The following is a 25,561-nucleotide window of genomic DNA, read 5'->3' on the forward strand; positions in this document are numbered from 1 at the left end:
AAGTTGCAATGAAAAGCTTCTTGAAAAGCACGATTTTTGGCTTGCCCAAGTGTATTTAATTTGAATGGCTTTTATTCGAATCTCATTTCCGCCTTTCTGCATGCATTTTATATATTTATTATTTTACTTCATTTGCTTTTCTTAAAACTGTCCCGAAAAGAATGATATAAAAGCAGTGACGCAGTTATTTATTACCTATAAACACAAGATCGCACCTGTGTATACCTTGCCAAATTATAGCTGCACCAACAACATACACTCGTATACAAAAAGAAAGAAAGAGCACAGAAGACAGCAATGCCGTTGCTGTCAGTTGAAAATGGTAATGTTGATTATTTTTTCATTACCTCAGTTGCTTTCTTGCGCAGTCAGGTGCAAGAGCGCGTGGGTGATGCACAGTGGTATTTGGGCGGCAGAAAATAAATTTTACGACTATTGGAATTTCTCCCCTACAAAAAAATCTTATTTTAGAAAATTTTAAGGAAGTCATAAGATTGTATAGGGAAAACAGTAGAAATTTGTCATTCATTTCAGTAGCGTATATGTGTATGCAAGATAATTATTGTACTAAAATTTTATTAATGTAAGAGTACATAGTTCAAATATAACATTTTAGATCTTTGTTAATTTAATTTTAGAACAAAAAAAGTTGGAAAAAAGGAAGAAATAAAAGGTACAGTCCAAGTTTACTTCCAACTTTTGTTTGTTTTTTCGGCGGCTGAGAGGGTTTAAAATGCCTAATGCATCATTAATGCATTGGAATATCTGGGGACTAAAAAACTCCTCCTCGTTTGGAATCGTCACCCACCCTGTAACCGCTTTCACATTACTTCAGAGTGGCATTCGATCTTCCTCATTACAAAGGTCTATGTCTAAGTGCCTGCGTCCAGGTCCCGCTTTTTTATACGTAGAATTCTTTCCGTAAAACCATTGATGATCTCCCACGCTTCCTCGCTACTTTGCATCTTGTCGATTACATTTTCAGTGGATGTGTGACCGACTGTATTTTCTAGCGTTCGACGTTCTTGTTCCTAACATTGCAAGAATGTGAATTCAGCGTTATCTTCGGGAGCATATCCCTATATGCATGTGCAGTGTTCGCATTTCCTTATTATGAACAGGTATTTCTGGAAATACCCATGCCCCGAAAGCATGTGGGTTGTATACAAATTGACTTTACTGATGTTCCTGCTTTTCCATTTGGCGACGACTTTTATGAGTCAGCCGCCCATTTGCCGTGTGTTTCCTTAATCCCGCGACCTTTCCATAGCCTTAGCGTTTCATTCCTTTATTGTGCGTGCTTGCTAACTCTTTCTTCCATTCCCTCTTTCTTTGATGGTCATAACTTTTTGTTTTCAAAAGCTAGTAAGTCTATCGGCATTTAACCGCTTATTAGTTGAACAGCTTGCCCTGATAGTGTGCCGTAGGCGGACATAACTCTCAGGGCTGCCGTTCGTTGTACCGATGCTAAGAGCTTGCATAGATGCTTTACCTTTAGCACATTTGCCCACAGTTCAACTCCTAATAAGAGAACGGAGAGCGTGGTAGCCACCATTATTTCCCGTTTCATTTGGGTTGGACCCCCTATATTTTCCATCAGTCCACTGAGTAGGGATGACATCTTAGCGGCTTTCTCTACTGCGTGTTTTATTTGGGCCTAGAAGTTAGTCTTGAGTGCAATCTTATGCCTAGGTACTTTAAAACCTTTTTTGTGGTTATCGTTTTTGAGCAAGTTTGCATGCTAACGTCTAACGGGATGCGCTTCTTGGTTATAAGTATTAGTGAGTCCACGTGAAGCTAGGCACATTTATGTTCGTATCATTACTTTTTCAAGGTTTGATGCTGTGATGACTACTGTCAGATCGTCTGTATATCCGATTAGAAAGGTACTATTGGGCATTTTAATATTGTATATCGCGTCACAACTAATGTTCCACAAGTCGGCATCGAGAATTGATTCTTGTGCCGCTCCGGATGGGACGTCTATACAACGAGAACCCTCTTTCATAAGGGTAACTTATGTACGGAGCTTCATTAAAATGTGCTTACATTAATATTATACATATATTTAGATATTTTCTGTAGGTCGAAAGGATGTACCGATATCAACTCTTTTCGGAATTTCTGTTAACCTGCTTAACACTAAACCTACCGATACTTTATGTATTCCTATTCCTACCAAAGTGGGTCAAATGACCCGCCTTTAAAATGTTATATATATTACTAAGTCTAGCGAAAAATATATCAATTAGGCCAATTTAGTACATGAATGAAACAATTGTTTTCAATTAATGATTCAAAATAGTTTATATATTAAATTTAAAAAACATAAAAATAGTTTATTCTTTGCTTTGTTTTTGCTCCTGTTGAAAATCTTCTTTCGCCAAGTTCTTCAGCTAATTAGAATAAAAATTGTTATCTAGAGGTGTTTTTGCCGATTGTTTCTCTATATAAAACTCTTGAGTTGATTCCAGCCAGGTCAAGAATATTGAAGAAAATCTGCGCAGGCCATCTTTGCGATTTTGATTTCATTGAGTATTTTCTGGCCATCTGATTCGTCATCTCTACAGCGTACTTAGTATTATTGTAAAATCTTATCGTTTCTGGTATACGCTTGCCATATGTTTCAATGCTTACAGATTTATGTTTTGCGCTTAGTAAAAGCACTTTTTTGTTTGTCTTACTTTTATAAATGGTAAGTGAATAATGACTCGATTTATATAGTTTTGTTGAGAAGCGTGGCGCACCATCTTTCTTCTACTTGGCTAATTTGGGCAGTTCTCTTATGCTTCCGCGAATCGTTTCCAAAAGAGTGGTTCTCTTTTCTAATAGTTTCGTAGCGAGTGAAGCTTGTAAAGAAATTATCTGTAGTGACGCTTCTTTCGCATCCTGTGAACGGTTCCATTAGTTTGAGAACAACGAATTTCGCAAGCGGAGTTGAAGCACCTCTTTTTTCTTCCTTTTCCAAATATGAAAATCCATTTATGATGTATTTAGTGCTGATATCAGATGCTAGCCAAAATTGATACCAAACTTATTCGGTTTGTTCGGCATATATTGTGTAAATCTACTTTGTTTTCGAAGAGCTGTTCATCGATAGTTACATGTTACACAGGCTTCTAACAATTTTGTCTATTCTGAGATTAGAGCGAATTTATCATTTTGTAAACGCTGGCTTCGTTGCTGGCTAGACCCCATTTAGTGATAGATATGAAATGTTCAAATTTTTTGCCTGATATAAGCCACGTGCATATACATAGAAGAACAATAAATACATTTACTTTTGCAGGAGTAAAATTCCATTGAGCTCCCAATACTCGAGAGGCTTCTTCTTCTGTGCATTTTCTTATGTGCTCCATTACACGATTGACAATAATCAAAGAAAATGCAGTTCTTACTTTGCCCTTCATTATATTTCGTTTGGCATACGCTGTCGGGCCTACAACCTCCCTAAAAATATTATAAATTGGAGAACGTCCAGGTGTTTAGCTTTGTTCTATTTCTTGCCAAATTGTACCATCAGGCGCAATTTCAGTACATCGACCTTCCACATATTTTTCACTTTCTGAACTCGATAACGGTCTTTTTCTCGTCTTCGCTTTCTTTACCTGAGGACTCACATTCATCTGTACTGTCAAATGAATTATTATATTGTACTATGTTGTACTTTACTTTCAGACAGTTGCTCCTCACTGAATTCCGAACACTCTTCATCTATGTTATTTATAACTTCCAATGATTTCAAATATCTTGAATGTTTTGACATTTTTGGGATAATAATTATATGTAAAATTATCAAATAAGAATTTTTGATTCACAAAATAGCACTATAACTTGAAATTTTTACTGTAATGCTCGCTTGTAGTAGAACGAAATTGGCTATTCATCCATCAGTCTGCAAAAAATATAACTCAATGGAGCGAAATATATCACGTAATAGGAAAAACGGCTCAATCAAGAAACACAATATGTGCATGGGTCAAATGACCCGTTACGGTAGTTAGAGCAGATCACATATATTTCTCGGTAAAACAATTATTTTTTAATAAAAGTCGTGAAAGAAAACGACGATTTAATAATGTTATTTCCAAAATCTTCTGAAAAAAAGTTTAAAATGGCTCATTTGACCCGCCATGGTAGGTTTAGTGTTAACTAGACTAGAAATTGATTATCCTAAAATCAATACTTCTAGTTTCTGTCAAAAAGTGTTAGAAGGCATACCACCGTGCGGCGTGTTAGATGTGAATACGAAAACAGAGTCTGGCGCGGATGCAAGGAAATTTGAAAGCTTCCATTTGGCGCCAGAAGGTACACTCAACAGCACATCAGCAATTTTTCCGCTTACCAAATATATTACTATACGACAGCGTGACTTCTAGAATCTTATTTTGCTACAACTATGCACATAGACAGGGCTCCGTTTATTTGCTATCAATAAGTTTTTTTTTCATATGGTCTTCTAAGTAAATCAATTGCACTTTCTCTGACGTTCAACAACGAAAACTTGCAGCAATATCGAAATAAAACACACACTTTCACACACATCAATGCCAATGCTTGCAGTTTCATATATTTAGGCTGTTTAGTACAGGCTGTACCAAAAGCCGTCTTATAAAGCTTTTACGTTCTAGTATTTGATAAGCTTTCAGTCTTTTCCTTTTTAAATAAGATCGAAATTGGGCATGTAGTTTAGTATACATCTTGAAAGTCAGTTGGGAGTACAGAAACAAAAACAACTGTTATTTGAAAAATTTAATCATAAAACATATTTTCTTTAAATATCCCTACCTTAGAGAAAAAAAGGTTCATTCGATCAGTTTAATTTTTTATTGCTTTTTTCAATAAATTTGTATAATAAATCTAAATGAGCAAAAAAATCAGCAAAATGCGACGCAAACGATGGCCATTTTTCTTAAATTTTTGCTCTTTGCTCTATAAGCTTCGCGAATAGATTTATTTTTTTCAAAGTACATTTCAACAATTTGGAAGCGTTGTTCTGGCACTTAAAGATTCATGACGATTTTCCAAACCTTCCTGAATGGAAATGTCTACACAGTTTGCCATTTTCAGCCGTCAAATCATAATTATGGATGTCCATAATTCTTATATATATATGTATATAATTGGCGCGTACACCCTTTTTGGGTATTTGTCCGAGCTCCTCCTCCTATTTGTGGTGTGCGTCTTGATGTTGTTCCACAAATGGAGGGACCTACAGTTTTAAGCCGACTCCGAACGGCAGATATTTTTATGAGGAGCTTTTTCATGGCAGAAATACACTCGGAGGTTTGCCATTGCCTGCCGAGGGGCGACCGCTATTAGAAAAATGTTTTTCTTAATTTTGGTGTTTCACCGATATTCGAACCGACGTTCTTTCTGTGAATTCCGAATGGTAATCACGCACCTACCCATTCGGCTACGGCGGCCGCCGCTAAAAAAATAATTATCGAATATCGAGCAAAACATTTGTGAGATAGAGCCAGAAACGGGCAGCAAGGTCTTGGAAAACTGGGTTAACAATATATGCTACGCCGAAGGTAGGAGAGGTAGCCAGCCACATGATTGAAATTATCTTGCATAAATAATAAGATATATTGAAAAAAAATTATGGTTTTTGTTAATTTTCTTGAATTTTCAAAAATAACCACTGTATGAACCAATATTTGGGGATTCAAGACATTTGGTTGAGCAAGCGCGAAGTGTGGATTGTGTTTTAGCCAATATCAGGATAACTGTTACTATTTTATGTGACGTACTTCCGAAGTGATCTATGTATATTCGACCTCAATTCTTGCATCAAAATAATTTTTTTACGGATGTAGACCCAATCCAACCGTAAATTAAGACGAGCTAATGCCAAATTCGGCTGACCGGCTGATTTATTAAATGAAATAATATACAATACAAGATTCACTATTACATAATTACCATAATTACAATTGTACAACAATATAATGGAATTTTAACTAGTTTATTGTTTTCTAGCATTTATTAGGTCGCTTGGTCAAGTTCTCTTTATACGCCTTTTTGTGTTTCTTTCCCTTTCAAGAAGTTTGTTGATTTTTACATTTATGTGTGTGTGTATGTTTTCAAAGTGCCTTGTTGGATTTTTGTCTTTGGATTTTTTCTATAAGTTTTTTTAGCCGTTCCCCACACCTGTAGTCCATATAGCCAGATTGGTTTAATCATAGTTTTGTACAATAACAGCTCGTTCTGTATAGTAATTTTGGATTTTGAGCAGACAAACCAATGAAGTTGTCGAAGTTTTTCTTTTATTTGTTTGACCTTTTGCTTTATGTGGTGATTCCAATTGAACTCCCGTATTTAGTAGTTGGTTCTATTGTAATTGCTTTGTCATTTATTTTAATTGAAACTGGTGTAAATTTTGTTTTGTTAGTAAATATAACCTGTACGGTTATATCTTCATTTATGTTTAGGCACCAGTTATCAAACCATTCCGTAACTGCGTTTGAGTAATGCTGCAGTTTTTCAGTAGCGATAGTTAAGATTTTGTCCGATGCTAATAGTATTATTATTATTATTATTAGAAGGCCATTACGCACTGCGACCAGAGTTGATCTATTGTGCAAGACCTATTTTTGTAACCCTAGAGTTTAAGGCTTTTTATAAATTTTAGCACTATTGTGGGTTTGTTGTTCCAAAGATTACATGGAGATACTACGATACCACCAAGGTGGTGAAGTCTTTGTCTGCCCAGCGCAGGACATTCACAAAGCACATGTTCTGAGCTTTCTATATCCATTTCGCAAAAGCGGCAGACATTGGTCTCTGATAGACCAATGTTATTTAAATGATACCTCAGGCTGCAGTGACCTGTGAGGTATCCTGTTAAAAGACGCAGATCTACTTTGTTTAGTGAGAGTAGCTTGTCTGATATTCCTTTGTTGGGACTAAGAAATTGTTTGGCTTGACGCTGACCGGCACAATTTAGCCAGTGTGCAGCAAATTTCCTTTCTTCCCATTTCCTGAGGAATTCATTAATGTGGCTTTTCGTGAGTCCACAGAAAGGCTCAGGACCAGTAAGTTGCATATTTGCTCCTTGTTTTGCGAGGTCATCAGCCATTTCATTCCCCTCATGCCCTTCATGTCCCGGAATCCAGACTAGAGTTACTGTGTTGAGGTTTCCTAACATGTTGAGAAGGTTTAGGCAATCATTTACCAATGCTAATAGTATTGTATCGTCTGCGAACGTAGCAATTGAAGAATTAGTTTCGTCAGGAGGTGGTATATCTGCGGTGAATAAAACATATAACAGAGGTCCAAGAACGCTTCCTTGCGGAGCTCCAGCTGTTATTTGATGAATATCTAAACATTGATTGTCGTATTTAATATAAAAATCGGTAAGGTAGCTTTTTATGATGGGATAGTAGTCAAAAGGTGGTCTTATTTTGTGGAGTAAGCCTTTGTGCTACACTTTGTCAAACGCCTGAGCTACGCGCACTATCGATTGTTTTCAAGGTCTGATTGGATTTAATTTGTAATTCTGTTGAATAGTGGAATCTTTTTTTCTAAATCCAAATTGATGATCCGGTATTATACGTTTTTTGGTCCAGAAATTGGCTTAGTCGATCATGCAGAAATTTTCAGCATTTGATTAGATATTGTGAGTAGTAAGCTTATTGCTCTATGTGATGACACAGTGATTGGATCTTTACCTGGTTATGGCAATGCAATAATATCTGACACTTTCCAGAGTTTCGGAAAATATTGTAAGCGAAACATTGCATTAAAAACGTTTCGCAAATATAAAAGGTGATTTTTTAAGAGCTATAGGAAAGTTTTTCAAAAAAACACGCGTAAAATTCAGAAAAATGCATGAACTTTTTTTTTAAATCGATAGTACAGTCCATATAATTTAATGTTTGAAGATTATTTCATGCAAATGTTGACCGCGACTGCGCTTCAAATAGTCCACCCGCTTAGTCCAATTTTGGCATACTCTTTCCAATGTTTCGGCCGGTATCTCACATATAAATGCTTTAATGTTGTCTTCCAATACGTTAATTGAAGCAGGCTTGTCTGAATAGACATGAGCTTTAACATAGCCCCACAAAAAATAATCTAAAGGCGTTATATCGCACGATCGGGGTGGCCAATTGACAGGTCCCGAACGTGAAATAAAATGTTCATTGAACTCGTCTCTCAACAAGTCCATTGTTACGCGTGCTGTGTGACATTTGGCACCGCCTTGCTGAAACCATATGTCATGAAAGTCTAGCTTTTGCATTTTGGGTAAAAAAAAGTTGGATATCATTTCACGGTTCACAGTTACGTTACGTTACGATTCGCAGCATCTTTGAAGAAGTATGGTCCAATGATACCTCCAGCCCATAAACCGCACCACACTGTGACCTTTTCTGGATACATTGGTAGCTCTTGCAATTCTTCTGGCTGATCTTCACTCCAAAATCGACAATTCTGCTTATTTACGTAGCCATTGATCCAAAAATGAGCTTCGTCGCTGAACACAATTTTTCGATAAAAAAGTGGATCTTCGGCCAACTTTCCAAGAGCCCATGCACCAAAAATTCTGCGTTGCGGTAGGTCCTTCGGCTTCAATCCTTTCACCGGCTGTATTTTGAAAGGCATGAAACTCCATGTTGTTGAGTAACAGATGCCCAATTGCTGCGAACGGCGGCGAATCGACAATTGATGGTCGTCATTAACACTGGCCGATACAGCGGCGATATTTTCTTCAGTTCGCACTCTACGTAAGCGTGTTGGTGGTTTGATGTCGAATAATGTAAATTTGGTTCTAAATTTAGTCACAACAGTTCCAATAGCCGCTTCAGTGGGTCGATTAAACTGAGCATAAAATGGAAGAAGCGCGCGATAAACTTTCTTAACAGAACACGCATTTTTATAATAAAATTCAATGATTTGCAAGAGTTGTTCGTTTGTAAGACGTTTCATGGTTAAATTATAGACCAAACTGAAGATGTTTGACAATGAAAAAAAAAAAACACGAAACGTGCGTCAGTTGTTTAAGCCAACTGTTTAAAAAGATAATAGCTAAAAAATCACCCGTTATATTATATATATATGCCTTGGTTGGTAGCTCCGCTAATGCTTTTCCTCTTATCATGTCATATCGGGGTACTTTTTTATGTTTTATTCCTTTTTTGATCCAAGCTAATATTTAGTGTGTATTCGTTCTTTTTGTTTTTGTAAAATTATGGTGGAAGCTGTTTTGGTTGTTAATTTTCTTTTCTTCGTCATTTCATAGAACTTTTTTGAAGTAATTCGCCAATGTTTTCGCCTTGTCCTCATTTGAAACGGCCCATGAATTTTCCTCGTTTTTCTACAACTGAGCCGCAATATTGATAATATTTGTTTAACATTTTTTAGCTTCACTACATTTTAAGTTTTGTTTGGCAATTACAATTTTTTGTCTTACTAAAACTAATAGTTACAGCAGTTACAACAATATCAAGCGCATGTTCTGATAAAAATGTACGTCGTACGTGTCCTTTTTGATAATCAATTAATACTTGCATAGACAAGGTATGCGCCGTAGCTTGATGTTGATTAAAAAATGTCGAGAGCCCATGTCGAGCGTGGGTCGGTGACAATGCATGTAGTGACAGTCAACAACCACACGCACACACATACACATACATTCACACCCACTCAATGGTTGAGACAACTTTTATTACACTTCCGCATACACCGTTAATTGTAAACTTCATCGAACAACAGAAGCAAATATTTGCTGTACCTGTCGGCTATATTTATACGTGTTTGTATATGCTCTTCATATGTTTTCCTTTTCAGTAAATACACACCCTTACTCAAACAAACTGAATTTTTATATTTATCCCCACATTTGTACCGGCGCTAAAATTCTACGTATTTTGTAAGAGTTTTTTTTCAATTGCTAACAATCCATTGACAATTATTTGTTGTTGTTTCTGCGTGTATTGCTTGCTTTTTTACTAAATTCCTGTTGGTTTATTATCTTTTCAGATTATGCCAGCTGTATGTCACACGGCGTCCATTTGGCTGACCTTGGCGTTGGCTGTGCAAAGGTATGTACGCGAACAGCATTTTAATAAGGGATACAAATACACACATATGTATGCATGTGTGGGAGAATGATTGCACTTTTTTACATTGAAGTTGTTAGATCAAACATTTTTCGGTATTGCCTTTGAGCGTTTACATGCAGCTGTTGTGTTATCAAAATTTACATACCCAACTGCGAACATGCAGAAATAACATATGTGTTGTGCACAAACTACCACACGAGCCGAAAAATAACCCAACAACAAAGTTGCCAGGATCGAAAAGTAAAGTAACGTCCATATTTTTAATCAACGAGAGTTAAATTTTATCAAAGGTATTAACTATTTTATTTAGCTGTGACTCCAAATTAATTTATCCTTTAAGTACATTCCACAAATTATTGTCACACCACACATCTGTGGGACCCCAGAGTAAAAATAACTTGTGCTTATAAATATTAGTTAGCAAAGGTCTTGCCCCTTATTAGAAGCCTGTTTAGACATGTTTTGAAAAAAGAAGACTCAAGGAAATTCACTTTGTTTGTTTATAATTTGTATTTGTTTATTTTAAACTTACACACTAACATACAACTTGTCACGAGAATTCCGATATACTAAAATATTCACGCTATTTGCACTTTTTTAACAAAACCATCACTTCTTATTGAATTTGGATGTTAGGTTTGGTTAGTTTGAACTGGTCACACATCGATTAATTCGTTTCATAGCGATACCAGATGAAGTTCATTAGTTACGCGTTTTGAAACAGTCCACCTACATGGTGCTTTTTTTTCTGTTTTCTGTTTCTTGCAAATTTAAGGAGACATTTCCAATCCAGTGCTGAGATATCGTCCTATACATCAAACTGGGTGCCCCTAGATATTGTAAGCGTGTTTCGAATAACGCAGGACAGCCGCAAAGCAGATGTTTTACAGTTTTCCTTGAGCCCTGATCTTTACATTTCCTGCATTTCTCGCTGTCCGAGACTCCTATCATATAAACATACGCTGCTACTGGCCGATGTCCCGTCAGCACGCCTATTATAGTTATACAATCTCTTCATGTTAGTGCTTGTATACAATAAATGGAGTACGATTGTGGTCATCATGTCTACACATCATCTCAGCCTTTCTGCAAGAGCACAAACTCTCCAACTTTGTCCTGAATTTTCCGATAATGTTTTCGTCTAGTTCGTTGTGTAATATTTGTACTGACTTTGGTATTTCGTTGACCAAATCCGCGAATAGAGGGACTCCATTTTTCACTATATCGTAATGCTATTATGGCCTGACACCCAACAGAAATGTAGCTTATGATTCGCTGCCAAGCTTTCCACTGCTTCACTGCTGTGAGGAATGATCTTGAACGTTATACTTAACGATGTAATTGCTTTAATGGCTGTCTGTTGGTGAATTTGGAGAGCCTTAAAAAAATATTTCATTAACTTACATGTTATCAGTACTTCGTAACGGTAAACTTTTTGAATCCATCACAGCAAGCAAAAACCAAAATTCAAAAACAAAACAAATGTTCCTCTCGGCTGTCAATAAAGTATTTTTACAAATAAATATATTTTCTGTATGGTTTGTTGATGATCAGTCATAAAGTGATCGTAAGAGTGATTTGTTGATCAAAATATTAAATGGTGCGCCAATTATCAGAAATGTTTTATTGACCCGAAAAACTGTTTAGAACATAAAAAATTGGGCAAAAAATTAAAGTAGGCTGGAGTCAAAGTCTGCAAGTGGAAGGCCACGGAATATATTTTAGCACGCCGAACGTGCGGAAGCGCTAGTTGGATTCTGGATGAATCACCACTCTAACCAACCAACCAACGCCGAACGTATTTTGTTGAGAAAAGTAGCCGCAAACCCGCAAACTACAAACCTTGCTACTGAGCTTAGAGACGAGTGTAGGGTAGAAGTTACTCATGAATCAGTCCGTTTAGTTATGCAAAACTTAGGCAAACTTTCGGTCATGGTGTGGGGATGCATACCCAGCAAGAGAATGGGTAATTTTGTGTTTATAGAAGATACGATAGATGTACGACAATATTTCCCAAATAGCGCCGTTTTGTTGGAGTCATCGTCTGAATCTTCATAAAGTAATCATGCTTGGTATGACCAATAAACTTTAGGTTCTCTGGATACCGGGATACCTCGATTTGCATTGAAGGAAATAAAATTGCACACAAACTAGAAAATAAGGAAGCTTCAATTCATTTCTGTATTGATCCAATAGTAAAGCATCTCAAGGATGCGGGAGAAGAGTGTTTCCACGTTAAGTAATCCATTTGGTTTGGACATGTTTGTATTTTTTTTTTAATTGTTTATGGTTTATTTATAGTTGAACCTAATAAGTGGTGAATAAAATTGAAATAAAAAGAAATTAAAATTTTTTAACGATTTTGAAATTTATCTATGGAGTTTTTTAAAGCTAAATGTCTTCGGCGCTTACTAATCTTTTTATAAATTTTGTTTTTTAATTTGACATTTTTGCATAAAACATAAAAAAAAATTTGTTTTCTAAAATATTAAAACATTTTTGGGATTTTTTTTATAATTTGTAAACAACTGCCCTCAGTTTTTTTCTAATTCTTTGGCTCATAACTGAAACTATGTTCAGTAATTCCTGGAAGTTTATTTTTTTTTCAAAATTTCAAAATTTTTGGGAATTTTGTTTTGTCTCTTATGAGCCACCGCCCTGAGTTTTTTCTTGTTTTTTCGTTCATAGTTGAAACTAATAGGACTATAAATAAGTTCCTTGCGGTTTTACAACAGATGGCGTAACTTGATTATTATTCCATCGATCCACATTTCCAAACATTCATTGGAGAGCTACTGTCGTAAGGCACAAACGTCAGTATAAGTTTTTTATTTGAAGCGTAAACAACAATATTTTTACCACACTTGAAAATGTCGAATTTCGTGCCAAATAATGTGTTTTTGCGGGGAATTTTTTAATATGAAGAAAAAAGCAGCCGAAAGTCATCGTATCTTGGTGGAAGTTTATGGTGAGCATGCTCTAGCTCAGCGAACGTGCCAGAAGTGGTTTGCACGCTTTAAAAGTGGTGATTTTGGCTTGGAAGACGAAGAACGCGAGGGTGCGCCGCCAAAGTTCATGGATACCGAATTGGAGGAATTGCTCGATCAAGATCCGGCTCAAACGCAAGAAGAGGTTGCAAAAACTTTGGGAGTTGATCAATCAGCCATTTCCAAACGTTTAAAAGCCATGGGAATGATCCGAAAGGTAGGCCATTGGGTGCCGTATGAATTGAAGCCAAGAGACGTTGAACGCCGTTTTATGGCATGCGAACAACTGCTTCAACGGCACAAAAGAAAGGGTTTTTTGCATCGAATTGTGACTGGCGATGAAAAGTGGGTCCATTACGACAATCCAAAACGTCGGGCAACGTATGGATACCCTGGCCATGCTTCAACATCGACGTCGGCGCAGAATATTCATGGCCTGAAGGTTATGCTGTGTATCTGGTGGGACCAGCTGGGTGTTGTGTATTATGAGCTACTGAAACCGAATGAAACGATTACGGGGGATGTCTACCGACGACAATTGATGCGTTTGAGCCGAGCACTGCGAGAAAAACGGCCGCAATACGCCGATAGACACGACAAAGTTATTTTGCAACATGACAATGCTCGGCCACATGTTGCATAAGTGGTCAAAACATACTTAGAAACGCTCAAATGGGATGTCCTACCCCACCCGCCGTATAGTCCAGACCTTGCGCCATCCGATTACTATCTCTTCCGATCGATGCAACATGGCCTGGCTGACCAGCACTTCCGTAATTACGATGAAGTCAAAAAATGGATCGATTCGTGGATTGCGGCAAAACCGACCGAATTTTTCACAAAGGGAATCCGTGAATTGCCAGAAAGATGGGAAAAAGGAGTAGTAAGCGATGGACAATACTTTGAATATTAAATTTGTAACCATTTTACGTCAATAAAGTTTCAAATTTCGAAAAAAAACCGCACGAACTTAACCATAGTCCATTATTTTCACTAATTTCTGAAAGTTTTATAATGGGATTCACGTAACTTTTCCAGCTATACTCATATAATGAAAAAACATTTTTTTTAAAAAGTATTGCATCTTAATATCAATATTTTATCCTAAAAAAGCTGAACTGTGTTTTTATTAAAATGTTAAAAATGAATGAAGAATTTTCAGCATTGCATAAATCTTAAATTTTTTAAATTTTTTTTCTAAATAAGTCATTTTGTAATCGCCATGAAGCACTAAAGATCCCAGTGTGCTTTCAGAGAGTGCGTGACGTCACCTATGTTGCCAACCTTTTGCTCTTCACAATAAATTTAGAACTTTTTTGCGAAAAGTTTCATGTTTGGTGTTTGTTTCTTTTTGTTTTTAATTTAAAGATACCGGAACTGTAAGTTAAAAAAAAACTGTATTATTAAACAAAAGAATGTTAAAAAAGGTCACTTTGAGAAGATTTTAGTGCTAATGCAAATTTGTTGATTCTTATGAAATTTGATATTTTGAAATGTAAATTTAATTTTTTGCTCCTTTAAGGTTATGTAAGAATACTAAATGTCCCTCTATCAACTCTTCTTAATATTGAAAACCTTTTTACACATTTTAAAAAGCGTTTGAATTTACTGAAAGCGAATTAAAACCATGAAATTCAAAGTTGAAAAGGTCAAGCCAAGGAGCACCAGGAGATTTGGTGGCTTTATTTAAAGCACTGGAAAGGGGGTAGATATTCAAGGAAGGAAGGAGAAAAGTATCAGAGAAAGTGATAGAAAAGAATAGAGACAGAGATAGAAATAGTTAGTACTGCAAGAATTTTCCAGATTCTTTGGCAAATCTGTAAATATCCTCCAGTTTTAGAGAACGAATATTACTCATTCTCATGACATCGGAACCCAAAACTCGTAGCCTAGCTCTAGCAAAGGCAGGACACTCACAGAGAAGATGCTCAGTGCTATCCGCCTCCTCCAAGCATGACAGACACACTGGGTCCTCAATGATCCCAATGGTGGTCATATGCTGACCCCATGGGTTGTGTCCTGTAATGATACCGACCAACAACCGAATGTCTTTCCTTCCAAGTTTTAGTGGAAAGTTTGACAGTTTTCTGTTCGGACTTGTCACAAAACACTTTGTAGTTCTGCAGAGTCCTAGACCGGACCATCGCTCTTTATGTAGATTGCCTACATAATCGCTGATCCAATTCTTGATTCCTACGGAACTGATTCCGAATATTGGCTCTGACCCCTGTGGGGGAACCGCTGACCCACGGTTGGCCAATTCATCGGCAATTTCGTTTCCTTGAACACCGGAGTGTCCTGGAACCCATAGTACAAGCCTGTTTCGCCTTGCGCCAGAATTGAGATTCTTCTTACATTCCTGAACAATCTTTGAGGTTTGCTTCACGTTTTTCAGCGCCTGCAGTGCAGCCTGACTGTCACTGAAAACTCCAATCTGTTTCCCCCTCCATCCCCTCTCGATTATCCATTCGGCTACTTTCAGGTAGAGGTGTAATTGTTTCTTTCGGGCCTCAATCCTTAGTGGGACATAGGATATGAAGAGGTGTATTCATACTAAAAATAAGCAACAAGAGAAAATACTGAAGAAACCATAACGACATTTTTACAAGAAGAGTATCGTATCTTGTTATTTAACCTCAAATATAGCAAGGAAGCTAAAACGATGTAACGCATTGTCAAATTCGCTGAGAGCAAAGCAGGGGTACCACGATAGGCGTCATCTCATTATTCTTTCCATCATGATTATATGGTATATGGTATATCCCGTATAAATAATAATAATAATACATTTTTTTTTAATACAAGTTTCTTTTGGCAGCTAGGACAAATTAATTAAACATTTTGATTAATTTCACACCTTTATTTTCAAAAAGTCTTTATTTGTGATTAGAATATATGTGGTCGTGTGTTCACCAAAAGGCTCGCTGATGGTAGAGAGGCTGATAGTAGAGTGTCAAAACTTAGCTTATCACAATTAATATATTATATGTATGTGATGCCCTAAGTAGATGAATACAATGAAAGTATAAATGCAAGAGTCAAGGTGACTCTCCGAACATACTTCTTATAAGAAATAAGCTTGCAAGTAAACCAATTTTCAGAAAAATTTAAGACCATGTCCAAACTACTTGGCTCCCTTGACACGAAATAATTCTGAGAAGAAAGTAACAAAATCGAGTGAGAACCTATTTTGCTTTTAAAATAGAGATTCTATTTAATTCCTTATTGCATGCCCTCTAAGTTTAAAATCACCAATTTATAAAATAAAAATTACTATTTTTTTTAATTTCTACTATTTCGCTATTAAAAAATAGCTCGCAAAAGCTTTCTGGCATGCATGCATCATTTTCCGTTTACACTCACGCTCTTAACTCAATTTGCCACCTTTAGCACATATCCTGTTTCGTGTTTGCACGTACAGGAAATCTCTCTGCACAAATATTTTTCTGAAATGTGCTTCATTACTTTAACAACTAAAGCGCAAAAACCGAAATATCCCACAAGCACATGCCGCATGCGATATTTTTTCATATTCTTCTATGACTGTCTGGTTCTGTTAATGGACGCTGTTAAGCTGCCGACTGCAAAAACAGCACGGCATCCCCAGCAGCTCAGTTAAATTTCCGCCAACAGCACAATAAACATTTGAGTGCAAGCAAGTTAAATTTATTTTTGAAAATAAAATAAATTTGTTAAAGTTTTATTTTTATTAGTTTTATTTTTATTAAAATGGAACAAGTTTGATTACACTTCAAAATAATTTGTTCTTTACTCTTCAAGGTGACTTTGAAGACTACTTTTAACATTAAAAACTATACTTATTCAATTTATTTTAACAGTTAGATTTATACTTAAAATGAAGAGAGAAAGAGTTCCCCATTTACTATTACAACAATTACAACAATTAAATATATAACTTACATAGCTATAATAATTATTCCAGTTAGATAATGAAGAGAGCGAGAGCGAAAGGGGAAAGTTACTTATAATATATAACTCGCCTCTCCTTAAAGAATTCGAGTCTCGTCGAATCTTTTACAAATATAATATACAATCCGAAAATTTAATAGTTTCTTATAGTGATACAGATTTAAATCACACTTAACTAATAACTTGAAATATATTTAAGTTGTTTAGCGGTTTTTTTCCAAGATAAATATTAAACTATATTAGCCATAAATATTCATTTCTTATTCTATAGTTTACATTTTAAAAAAATAAATATAGTGTGATTTAATATAAAAAAAATATTAACGAATAGTTTTCCATGTTTTGCTCTACAAATCCATTTCATTTTTTTTATTATTATTATTTTTTTTATTTATTTTTATTTTATTTTATAGACTTTAATGGGCGTCTAAATTGTGCAGTGTCTACTTTATTAGGGTTGCTGTGGTGGTATCTGTTAAATCTTTTAGCAGTTTTTTGTCTAATTGCAGTAGGATTTTTAATATATAAATTAGATTTTTGTAAATTAAGTGTAATATTTTCTCTTTTAATATTTTCTCTATCAATGGTTTTCTTTTTAATTGCTTCAGATCTTACTTTAACCTCTTTTAAATTTATATGTAACTTATTTATAAAATCAATTGGTTTTAATTTAGTCGTGCTGTGAATTGTATTATTATAGAAATTAACTGCTTTTAGTACTAATTCTTCAGAGTCATTAATATTTTCAGCGTTTTTTAATATTCTTATATGCTCTAAGAGAGTCGAATGCATTCTTTCTACATCTGAATTTCCTGTGTGCGAATTCGGTGTTGTAAAATGAGTTTCTATATTATTTTCTTGACAGAACAGCTTTATAAGTGCATTATTAAATTCATTATCCATAATAATTTTATCAGGTTTTCCTAAAAATGCGATTCGCTCTTCGATTTTAGTTTTAATTGTTACCATATTTTTGTCATTTAGTTTATGTGCCGTTCCTAATTTCGTAAATTTGTCTATTGTTGTCAAAAAACTAGTCTTTTGTATCTGAAAAATATCTATATGTACTATTTCATTTGGTTTTTCTGGTGTTGGAGTATGTTGAAATATTTTATTTATTGGTTTTCTGTCATATTTGTTTTCATTACATATTCTGCAGTTATTGCAATATCTATTTATAAATTTTAATAATTTAGGATTATAATAATTATCTTTTAATTCTTCGAAATTCTCCTGGATTCCTCTATGGTTACCTTTAATATGAATATCATCAATGATATTCAATAAAGATTCCTCGGATTCAATATCACTAGCAACTTTTGTACAATTTATGAAATTTATTTTATTGTTACTAGAAAATAATTCAATTAATTTGTTCTGTATTATATTATATTTATTATTGTCAAGCTCCGAGTATACCCCAATTTTTCCTCTTTTTATTTCACGTCTAAATAAATCATTCAAATAATGAGTATTATTTAAGTCATTCTCAGACACATATATTATTTTATATTTTTTAAAAAGTATTTCGGTTTCTTTATTTTTATTTTTAACTATTCTTATTTGCGTCCTATATTTATTAACAATTTTATTTATTCTAAAGAAATTAATATTTACATTTTCTTCCGTACTATGATTTACTTCAACTCTGCTCAAAAAATCAGCTACCTTATTCTCCTTTCCCTTAATATATTCAATATCGAGATCAAATTCATCTAATAATATTTTCCATCGGATGATTCTAGAATTGGGCTCTTTAAGTGAATAAAGCCATTTCAAAGGCTGATGATCAGTTTGAACTAGAAACTTTCGACCAAAAAGGTATGGACGGTAATATTTCACTGACCATACAATGGCTAATAATTCTTTTTCCAGCGTTGAGTAGTTTTTTTCATGTCCATTTAAAGTCCTACTGGCGTAACTTACTGGTTTGCCATCCTGGCTCAACACCGCGCCAATAGCAGCATTGCTTGCATCCGTGGTCAATACAAATTTTTTATTAAAGTCTGGATAGCATAATATTGGTGGATTTGTTAAAATTTTCTTCAATTTTTCGAAAGCGTCAATATAAGATTTGTCATTAATATCAATTTTACTATTTTTTTTTAAATATTTTATTATAGGGCTAGCAACAAAGGAATAGTTTCTAATGAATTTCCGGTAATATCCGGTTAAACCTAAAAACGATTTAATTTCTTTTACTGACTTTGGTAGCTCCAAGTTTTGTATTATATTAATTTTCTCGGGGTTGGGCTTTATCCCATTATTTGTTATGATATGACCAAGAAAGTTTGTTTCTTTCGATAAGAATCTACACTTATCTATTTGAACCTTTAAATTGTAGTCATTCAGTTTATTAAATACTTTTTGCAAGCTTTCTAAGTGTTCGGTTAGCGAGGTTGAAAAGACTAGTATATCATCCATATAAATTATACAAATTTTATTTATATAATCAGCCAAAATGTAGTTTAGCATTCGCTGAAATGTAGCGGGCGCGTTTTTGAGACCGAAGGGCATTCGAATGAACTCGAAGTGACCACGGGGCGTTGAAAAAGCCGTTTTCTCAATGTCGCTTTCCTCCATCAAAACCTGATGAAAGCCTTTCGCAAGGTCCAAGGACGAGAAATATTGCGCCTTACCTAACTTGTCAAATAATGACTCTATATTTGGCAGAGGAAATTTGTCATCCACAGTTATTTCATTTAGCTTCCTAAAGTCTATAACTAATCGCCATTTCTGCTGGTTCGAATTATCGGACTTCTTTTTAACAATCCACAAAGGGGAATTATAAGGCGATTTGCTGGGGCGTATTATATTTTCTTTTAACATTTCATTTATTTGCTTTTCTATTTCATTTTCTAAAATCTGTGGATGCCTATAATTCTTGCAGTATACTATTTTATTAGAAGTAGTTATTATTTTATGTTTTACACAGGTAGTTGTAGTTAAATTTTGGTTTTTAATATAAAACGTCTTTTTATTTTTATGTAAAAAATTTTCTAATAACTTATTTTCTTCCTTATTTAAGTTTGTAGGCATTAAATCTTTGAATTTATCCAGCTCAAATTTTTCTATATAATTAATTTCCTCATAAGAAATGTTAAATTTATAGTCAATTAGTTTTATTTCATTATTATTTACTTTAAGAGTATTATTTTGAAAATCTATTATAGCTCCAAAGGGCTGTAAAATATTTATTCCTATTATGCAATCGAATTTTTTATCAATAAAATTAATTAATTTAACAGACATGGTGCTATTTTTTTCTTTGAATTCATCCGGCACATTTACTATCACTTCATCTATAATAATATTATTACCGACCAGAGTATTTAATAAAATTGGTTTTATTAAACTTTTCTTTATTCCTATATTGGAAAAAAAAATTATAATCTCCGAGGGTAGTAGCAGCACCACTATCAATTAGGCATCTTGTTTTTGTATTATTTATAGTTAATATTACTATGGGTAATGATAATTTCGAGGCTGCACAGGAAAATTTTCTGTAACGTGAATTGCATCAATTTCCATTGGTTCTTCATTATTACTTAAATGTCTATTATATGAATTTTGTTGATTTTGTCGTAAATTACTAAAATTTTCTAAGTCATAATTTTGGGTTTGTTGTTGCTGATTATTTCTGTTAAAAGTGTTAAAAGTTTGCGTTTGAAAATTTCTGAAATTTCTGTTACAATTATTAAAACCACCACTATTATTTCTGTTATTACGGCTACTATAATTAGGAAAGGTGCTTGAATTTTGAAATCTTTGAAAACCATTCCTATTTAATGAATTATTTGCATTTTGAAAGTTATTATTTGGAAAGGCATTGTTATTTCGAAAATCATTATTGTTTTGAAAACTTTTATACGCAAAACTATTCGCTTGTTTATTATTTACTAGTTTTATATCTTTTAATAAATTATTTTCTAAATAAAATGTATAAGCTATGTTAATAGATCTAATATTATTTTGTAGCAAAAGAGATTTAATACTAATAGGTAAGTAGTTTACATAAATATCAAAAATTAATTTTTCATTATTTTCAGGTGTATACAAAATGTCAGGTTCTAAGCTATACTTTGTGTTCATTAAACTTAAAATTTTACTTAATTTATAATGTAATTCCTCAATGTTTCTAGCTTCTTCGTTTAGAGCGTCACTTCTTAAATTAAAAAAACTTCTTTTTACTCCAAATTCCTCCTTAAGCTTAACTATTATACCCTCCCATGTAGGGTTAAATAAGGTTTCAACCGCCTTTAACGCCTTACCTTGCAGTCTGTTGCTTAATACTGTTTTTATTGTCTGTACATGTTCTGCTGGCGTTAGCTGCAACACAGTTGCGACGTCCCTCAGGTAGTTGCTGAGCGTATATTCACTGCTCCCGTTAAATGCAGGCAAGCTCCTCGCTTCACGCAAGCTCTCAGCTAGCGTCAAAGCCATTGTGGGTGTTGTTGTTTGTTCTAAGCAAACGCTGCTCTGCTTCTTTCTCTAATGATAGCTGGCTTGCTTTCTCTTTCGTCTTTCACGCCGTTAGCACTGGAATGCACACCGTACACTTTCTTCTCTTTTTCCGTTAACTTTTAACTTCTAGTAATTTCTTTTCCTTTTTTTTTTTTGTTTTTTTTTACGAAGCCAATCTTTTTTCTTGTTTGTCAAAGATTTTGTCCGCTTTAAATATATATATGTACAGTAGTCATATCAATTTGGGCAGTAAAATTGCTCACAAATTATGCACAAATTTGCCGTTTTGCACTCAACTGCGCTAAGTTCAAATTATTTTCAACGATCATAAATTTGTTAGAACTATTCTTTCGGATTAGTTATTACACGAAATATTTTTTTTTTTTTTTTTTGGTTTAGTTTTTAGTTTTTAAGTTTACAAAAATTTCGCTTTTTGCCACACTTTAGTAATGTCCATTTGAATTATTTGCGGTTCACATCGGTTTGTTGAAAATTTTAACCTTTTCTTTTCCCGATTATCACTGGATATGTTTTAAGTAACATATCCCATCCTCGTCGCCAGTTAAATTTATTTTTGAAAATAAAATAAATTTGTTAAAGTTTTATTTTTATTAGTTTTATTTTTATTAAAATGGAACAAGTTTGATTACACTTCAAAATAATTTGTTCTTTACTCTTCAAGGTGACTTTGAAGACTACTTTTAACATTAAAAACTATACTTATTCAATTTATTTTAACAGTTAGATTTATACTTAAAATGAAGAGAGAAAGAGTTCCCCATTTACTATTACAACAATTAAATATATAACTTACATAGCTATAATAATTATTCCAGTTAGATAATGAAGAGAGCGAGAGCGAAAGGGGAAAGTTACTTATAATATATAACTAGCATGTGAGTTTGTGTTTTATAGATATGTGGTATGTACACAAGACTCTTTATAATCCAGCTAAGCTCATATGCCCACGTTTCTTTGCCTCTTGTTTTGCTTGAAATCTCTTAATAAACGTCAGGAACTAGAAGCTTTTTCAATGGCACTCTAAGTTGCGTGTATGGAAAAAAATGTTACTAGGTGAGAAAGATCTAACATCAAAAATTTAAGATTTATGGCGTTTTCACAAATATGCCACATAAAGAGTTGCATTTCATAGATACCCATGAATTGAGTATGCCAGGCAATGATAAGTGAAAGCTTTTAGTGCAGTTAATGTAAATATGAAATAAGAAGAAATGCGCTGCCGCCAAATGGTAAGATATATGGAAATGGGAAAAAGCAACTCAAAAAGTATGCTGATGTTTTATATAAGTATATTCATGGCATTTGAAAGGGTTGGTTGGTTAGAGTGGTGATTCATCCAGAATCCAACTAGCGCTTCCGTACCGTTTGAAAGGGCACCGTGACCACGAATTCTATACATATACCGTATTCTAGGATATAAGTTAAAATATGTGAAGTCACCAAAGTCTTTGAACTCACCTTACTCTTGAACCTTACAGACCAGACTAACAAATTTCACTTATGTAACTAAGAATATACGACTGAGAGTATAAAAATTCACGCATTAAATCAAAACGAGACCTCAGGAGAGCAAAATCCAAATTAAGGCTATTTATTCTATTGAATTTCATGACAGCTTTTGCAATGAGGTTAAAACAAATTTAATGGGTGTTTGGCCGAGCTCCTCCATCTATTTGGGGTGTGCGTCTTGATGTTTTCCACAAATGGAAAGATCTACAGCACATGATTTTTTACGAGCAGTTTTTTCATGACAGAAATACACCCGGAGGCTTGTCCTTGCCTGCCGAGGGGCGAGCGGTACTAGAAAAAACTTTTCTATGATTGATGTTTCATTTAGTTTAGTTACAACGACTTTCTTCTTTCGTTTGATGCCAGCATTTTATATCCCTATAGCACATTTTAAATTTTTTTTGTTAAAAAAGCTAAGGAATTTAATATAATTTTCTCGAAAACTTTACACGAAACAAAGATCTGGTGGGTACTGCTCAACTCAGTGGACTCGACTTTAATGAACAGAGTTTATTAGAATTTTGGTGCAAAAATTTCGTGTCAAAAACTGGAACAGTGTAGTTGGACATTCTGGACCTGTAGTACTGTATGAAGCCGCGTCCCTGTCCCTGTATAATGACATATTTGGGTCTTTTACAATGAACAAATAATCACACATAGCTGGCTTTATTCCAATTCAACATTCCCTCATGATACATATAAGAAGCTCGCAATGTATCTATGTATATGTCCACACATTGACTGTATATGTCACACCTTATTTGATACAGATAAAAGTTTGTTTGTAAAATGTTCTATATTTCATAATATTATATTTTGCGAAAAGAGTATGCAGATATTTTATTTATTTTGCCTTATTGCGTTTCTCAACATAAAGTATCAAAAAGTGTACGCTCATTTCATTGTAATGCGGAAAAAAAACATACAGAGATTTCATTTAAGCTGTGGAATGATACAGTCAAAAATGAGCAACTATTTGTTTCTAGTTTTTACAATTGTAAGGTATTTAGTACTTTGTGGGGTATTCTTTATTATCAATTACAGCTTGAAGTCTACATGGCATGGAGTCAACCAATTGTATATTCTGGACTAATTTGGTTCCACTCTTCAAATATTGCCTTTTCACTGGATCCCGTTCTCGAAGTGTAACCAATTAAAAGGGCCATAAATTTCGTTTGTAAATCTCCTTTTATTCAATTTAAAGTAAGAAATGTGTGAAAATAAAACAAAATTAAGAATCAATTTACTTCACTCGATATGACCACCTTTTTCCTTGGCTATGGCCTTAAGACGGTCCAGAAACGAATCGCAAGTTGCCCGAATGTAACTTGCAATGGCTTTTTTCAGCGCCTCGAGACTGGTGAATCTTTTAGTTTGGAACTTGTTCTTCAAACTGGCCCAAAGAGAATAATCTATCGGATTCGCGTCTGGTGAATTTGAGAGCCATTGTGCGGACGTTATGAAGCTCGAGACATTGTTTTTTAGCCATTCTTGGTTCACTCGAACTTTGTGAGACGGTGCCGAGTCCTTCAGAATACTTTCCCGATAACGCTTCGCATTTACCTTGACGCCAGGCTCAATGAAAACGATTGGAGGGCACCCATCTGCGGTTACAGCGGCCCAAACCATTACCTGTGACGAAAGCTGCTTCTTGGTGGCCAATTGATGAGTCTCGTGTGAACGGTTGGTCAAATAAACCCTGTCGCTTTGGGAGTTTACGAACTGCTCAATTTGAAAAAATACTCGTTAGAAAACACAATGTTCGGAAATTGACCGCTTTCGGCTAAGCGAAGCAACTCCTTCGCTCTTTCAAGTCTGACTTGTTGCTGCTTTGGTGTGAGATCATGCGTGTTTTGGATATTTTAAGGCTTGACTTTTTTTAATAGGCGGCGGATGCTACGATCAGATATTTTTAGTTCTTTCACCATTTGATTGGCACTTCGTCGGGGATTTCGCTCAGTAACTCCTTCACTTTTTGAACCGTGAGGTTGCAGTCTTTTGATGACCACCTCCATGACGTTTCGCGGTGCTATCAGTATGACGTAATGAGTAATGGTGCAATAAATAAAAACTTTATTTACTTGAAGGTGCTCGAGCTTACGAACCATCGCTGGTTGTGATTTTTCAGCCAACTATAATGCAATCACACTATTACATTTGAAATCCATTACTTATTTTCTTTTTTCGCTTTTACTCTCGGCAAACTACTTCCACGCGCTTGTAAACAATACTCTGGACTGTCATTGAGTCAACTGATGGCCGTGAATCAGCTACGCGAGCGGTCTGAAGTTGGTTTCACTTCGAGTGCCGAACCCTGTAAGATCAAATTGGCTTTAGATTCATATTTTCTTATGTTTGTCTACAAAACCGACCACAAATTTTTGATGACGTTCAAATTCGGTGATTGTGCAGGGACTTCAACAATGTGGGGACACTTATATAACGTTATCCTGATAAAAACGATAGTCATCTTCAATTTGTAATTTTCTAAGGCTTTCAACCAACCAACCTTTCTTGCAGAAGTTTTAAATAAACATATTTGTTCATTGCTTTGTCGATGAAAGTGAAATTTCCAACGCC

General features: G+C 34.7%; 1 protein-coding gene across 1 annotated transcript in view; it reads left to right on the forward strand.

Moving 5' to 3' along the window:
* LOC129237543 (sex peptide receptor) overlaps positions 1–25,561 on the forward strand; it is a 77,549-nt gene that overhangs the window by 23,479 nt on the left and 28,509 nt on the right. The window contains exon 4 of the mRNA XM_054872356.1: positions 9,988–10,049. Within this exon, the coding sequence (XP_054728331.1) occupies positions 9,988–10,049 (62 nt within the window). The remainder of the gene's footprint in view (positions 1–9,987; positions 10,050–25,561) is intronic.

The sequence above is a fragment of the Anastrepha obliqua genome, chromosome 2 (assembly GCF_027943255.1).
Source record: "Anastrepha obliqua isolate idAnaObli1 chromosome 2, idAnaObli1_1.0, whole genome shotgun sequence".
NCBI lineage: Eukaryota > Metazoa > Arthropoda > Insecta > Diptera > Tephritidae > Anastrepha > Anastrepha obliqua.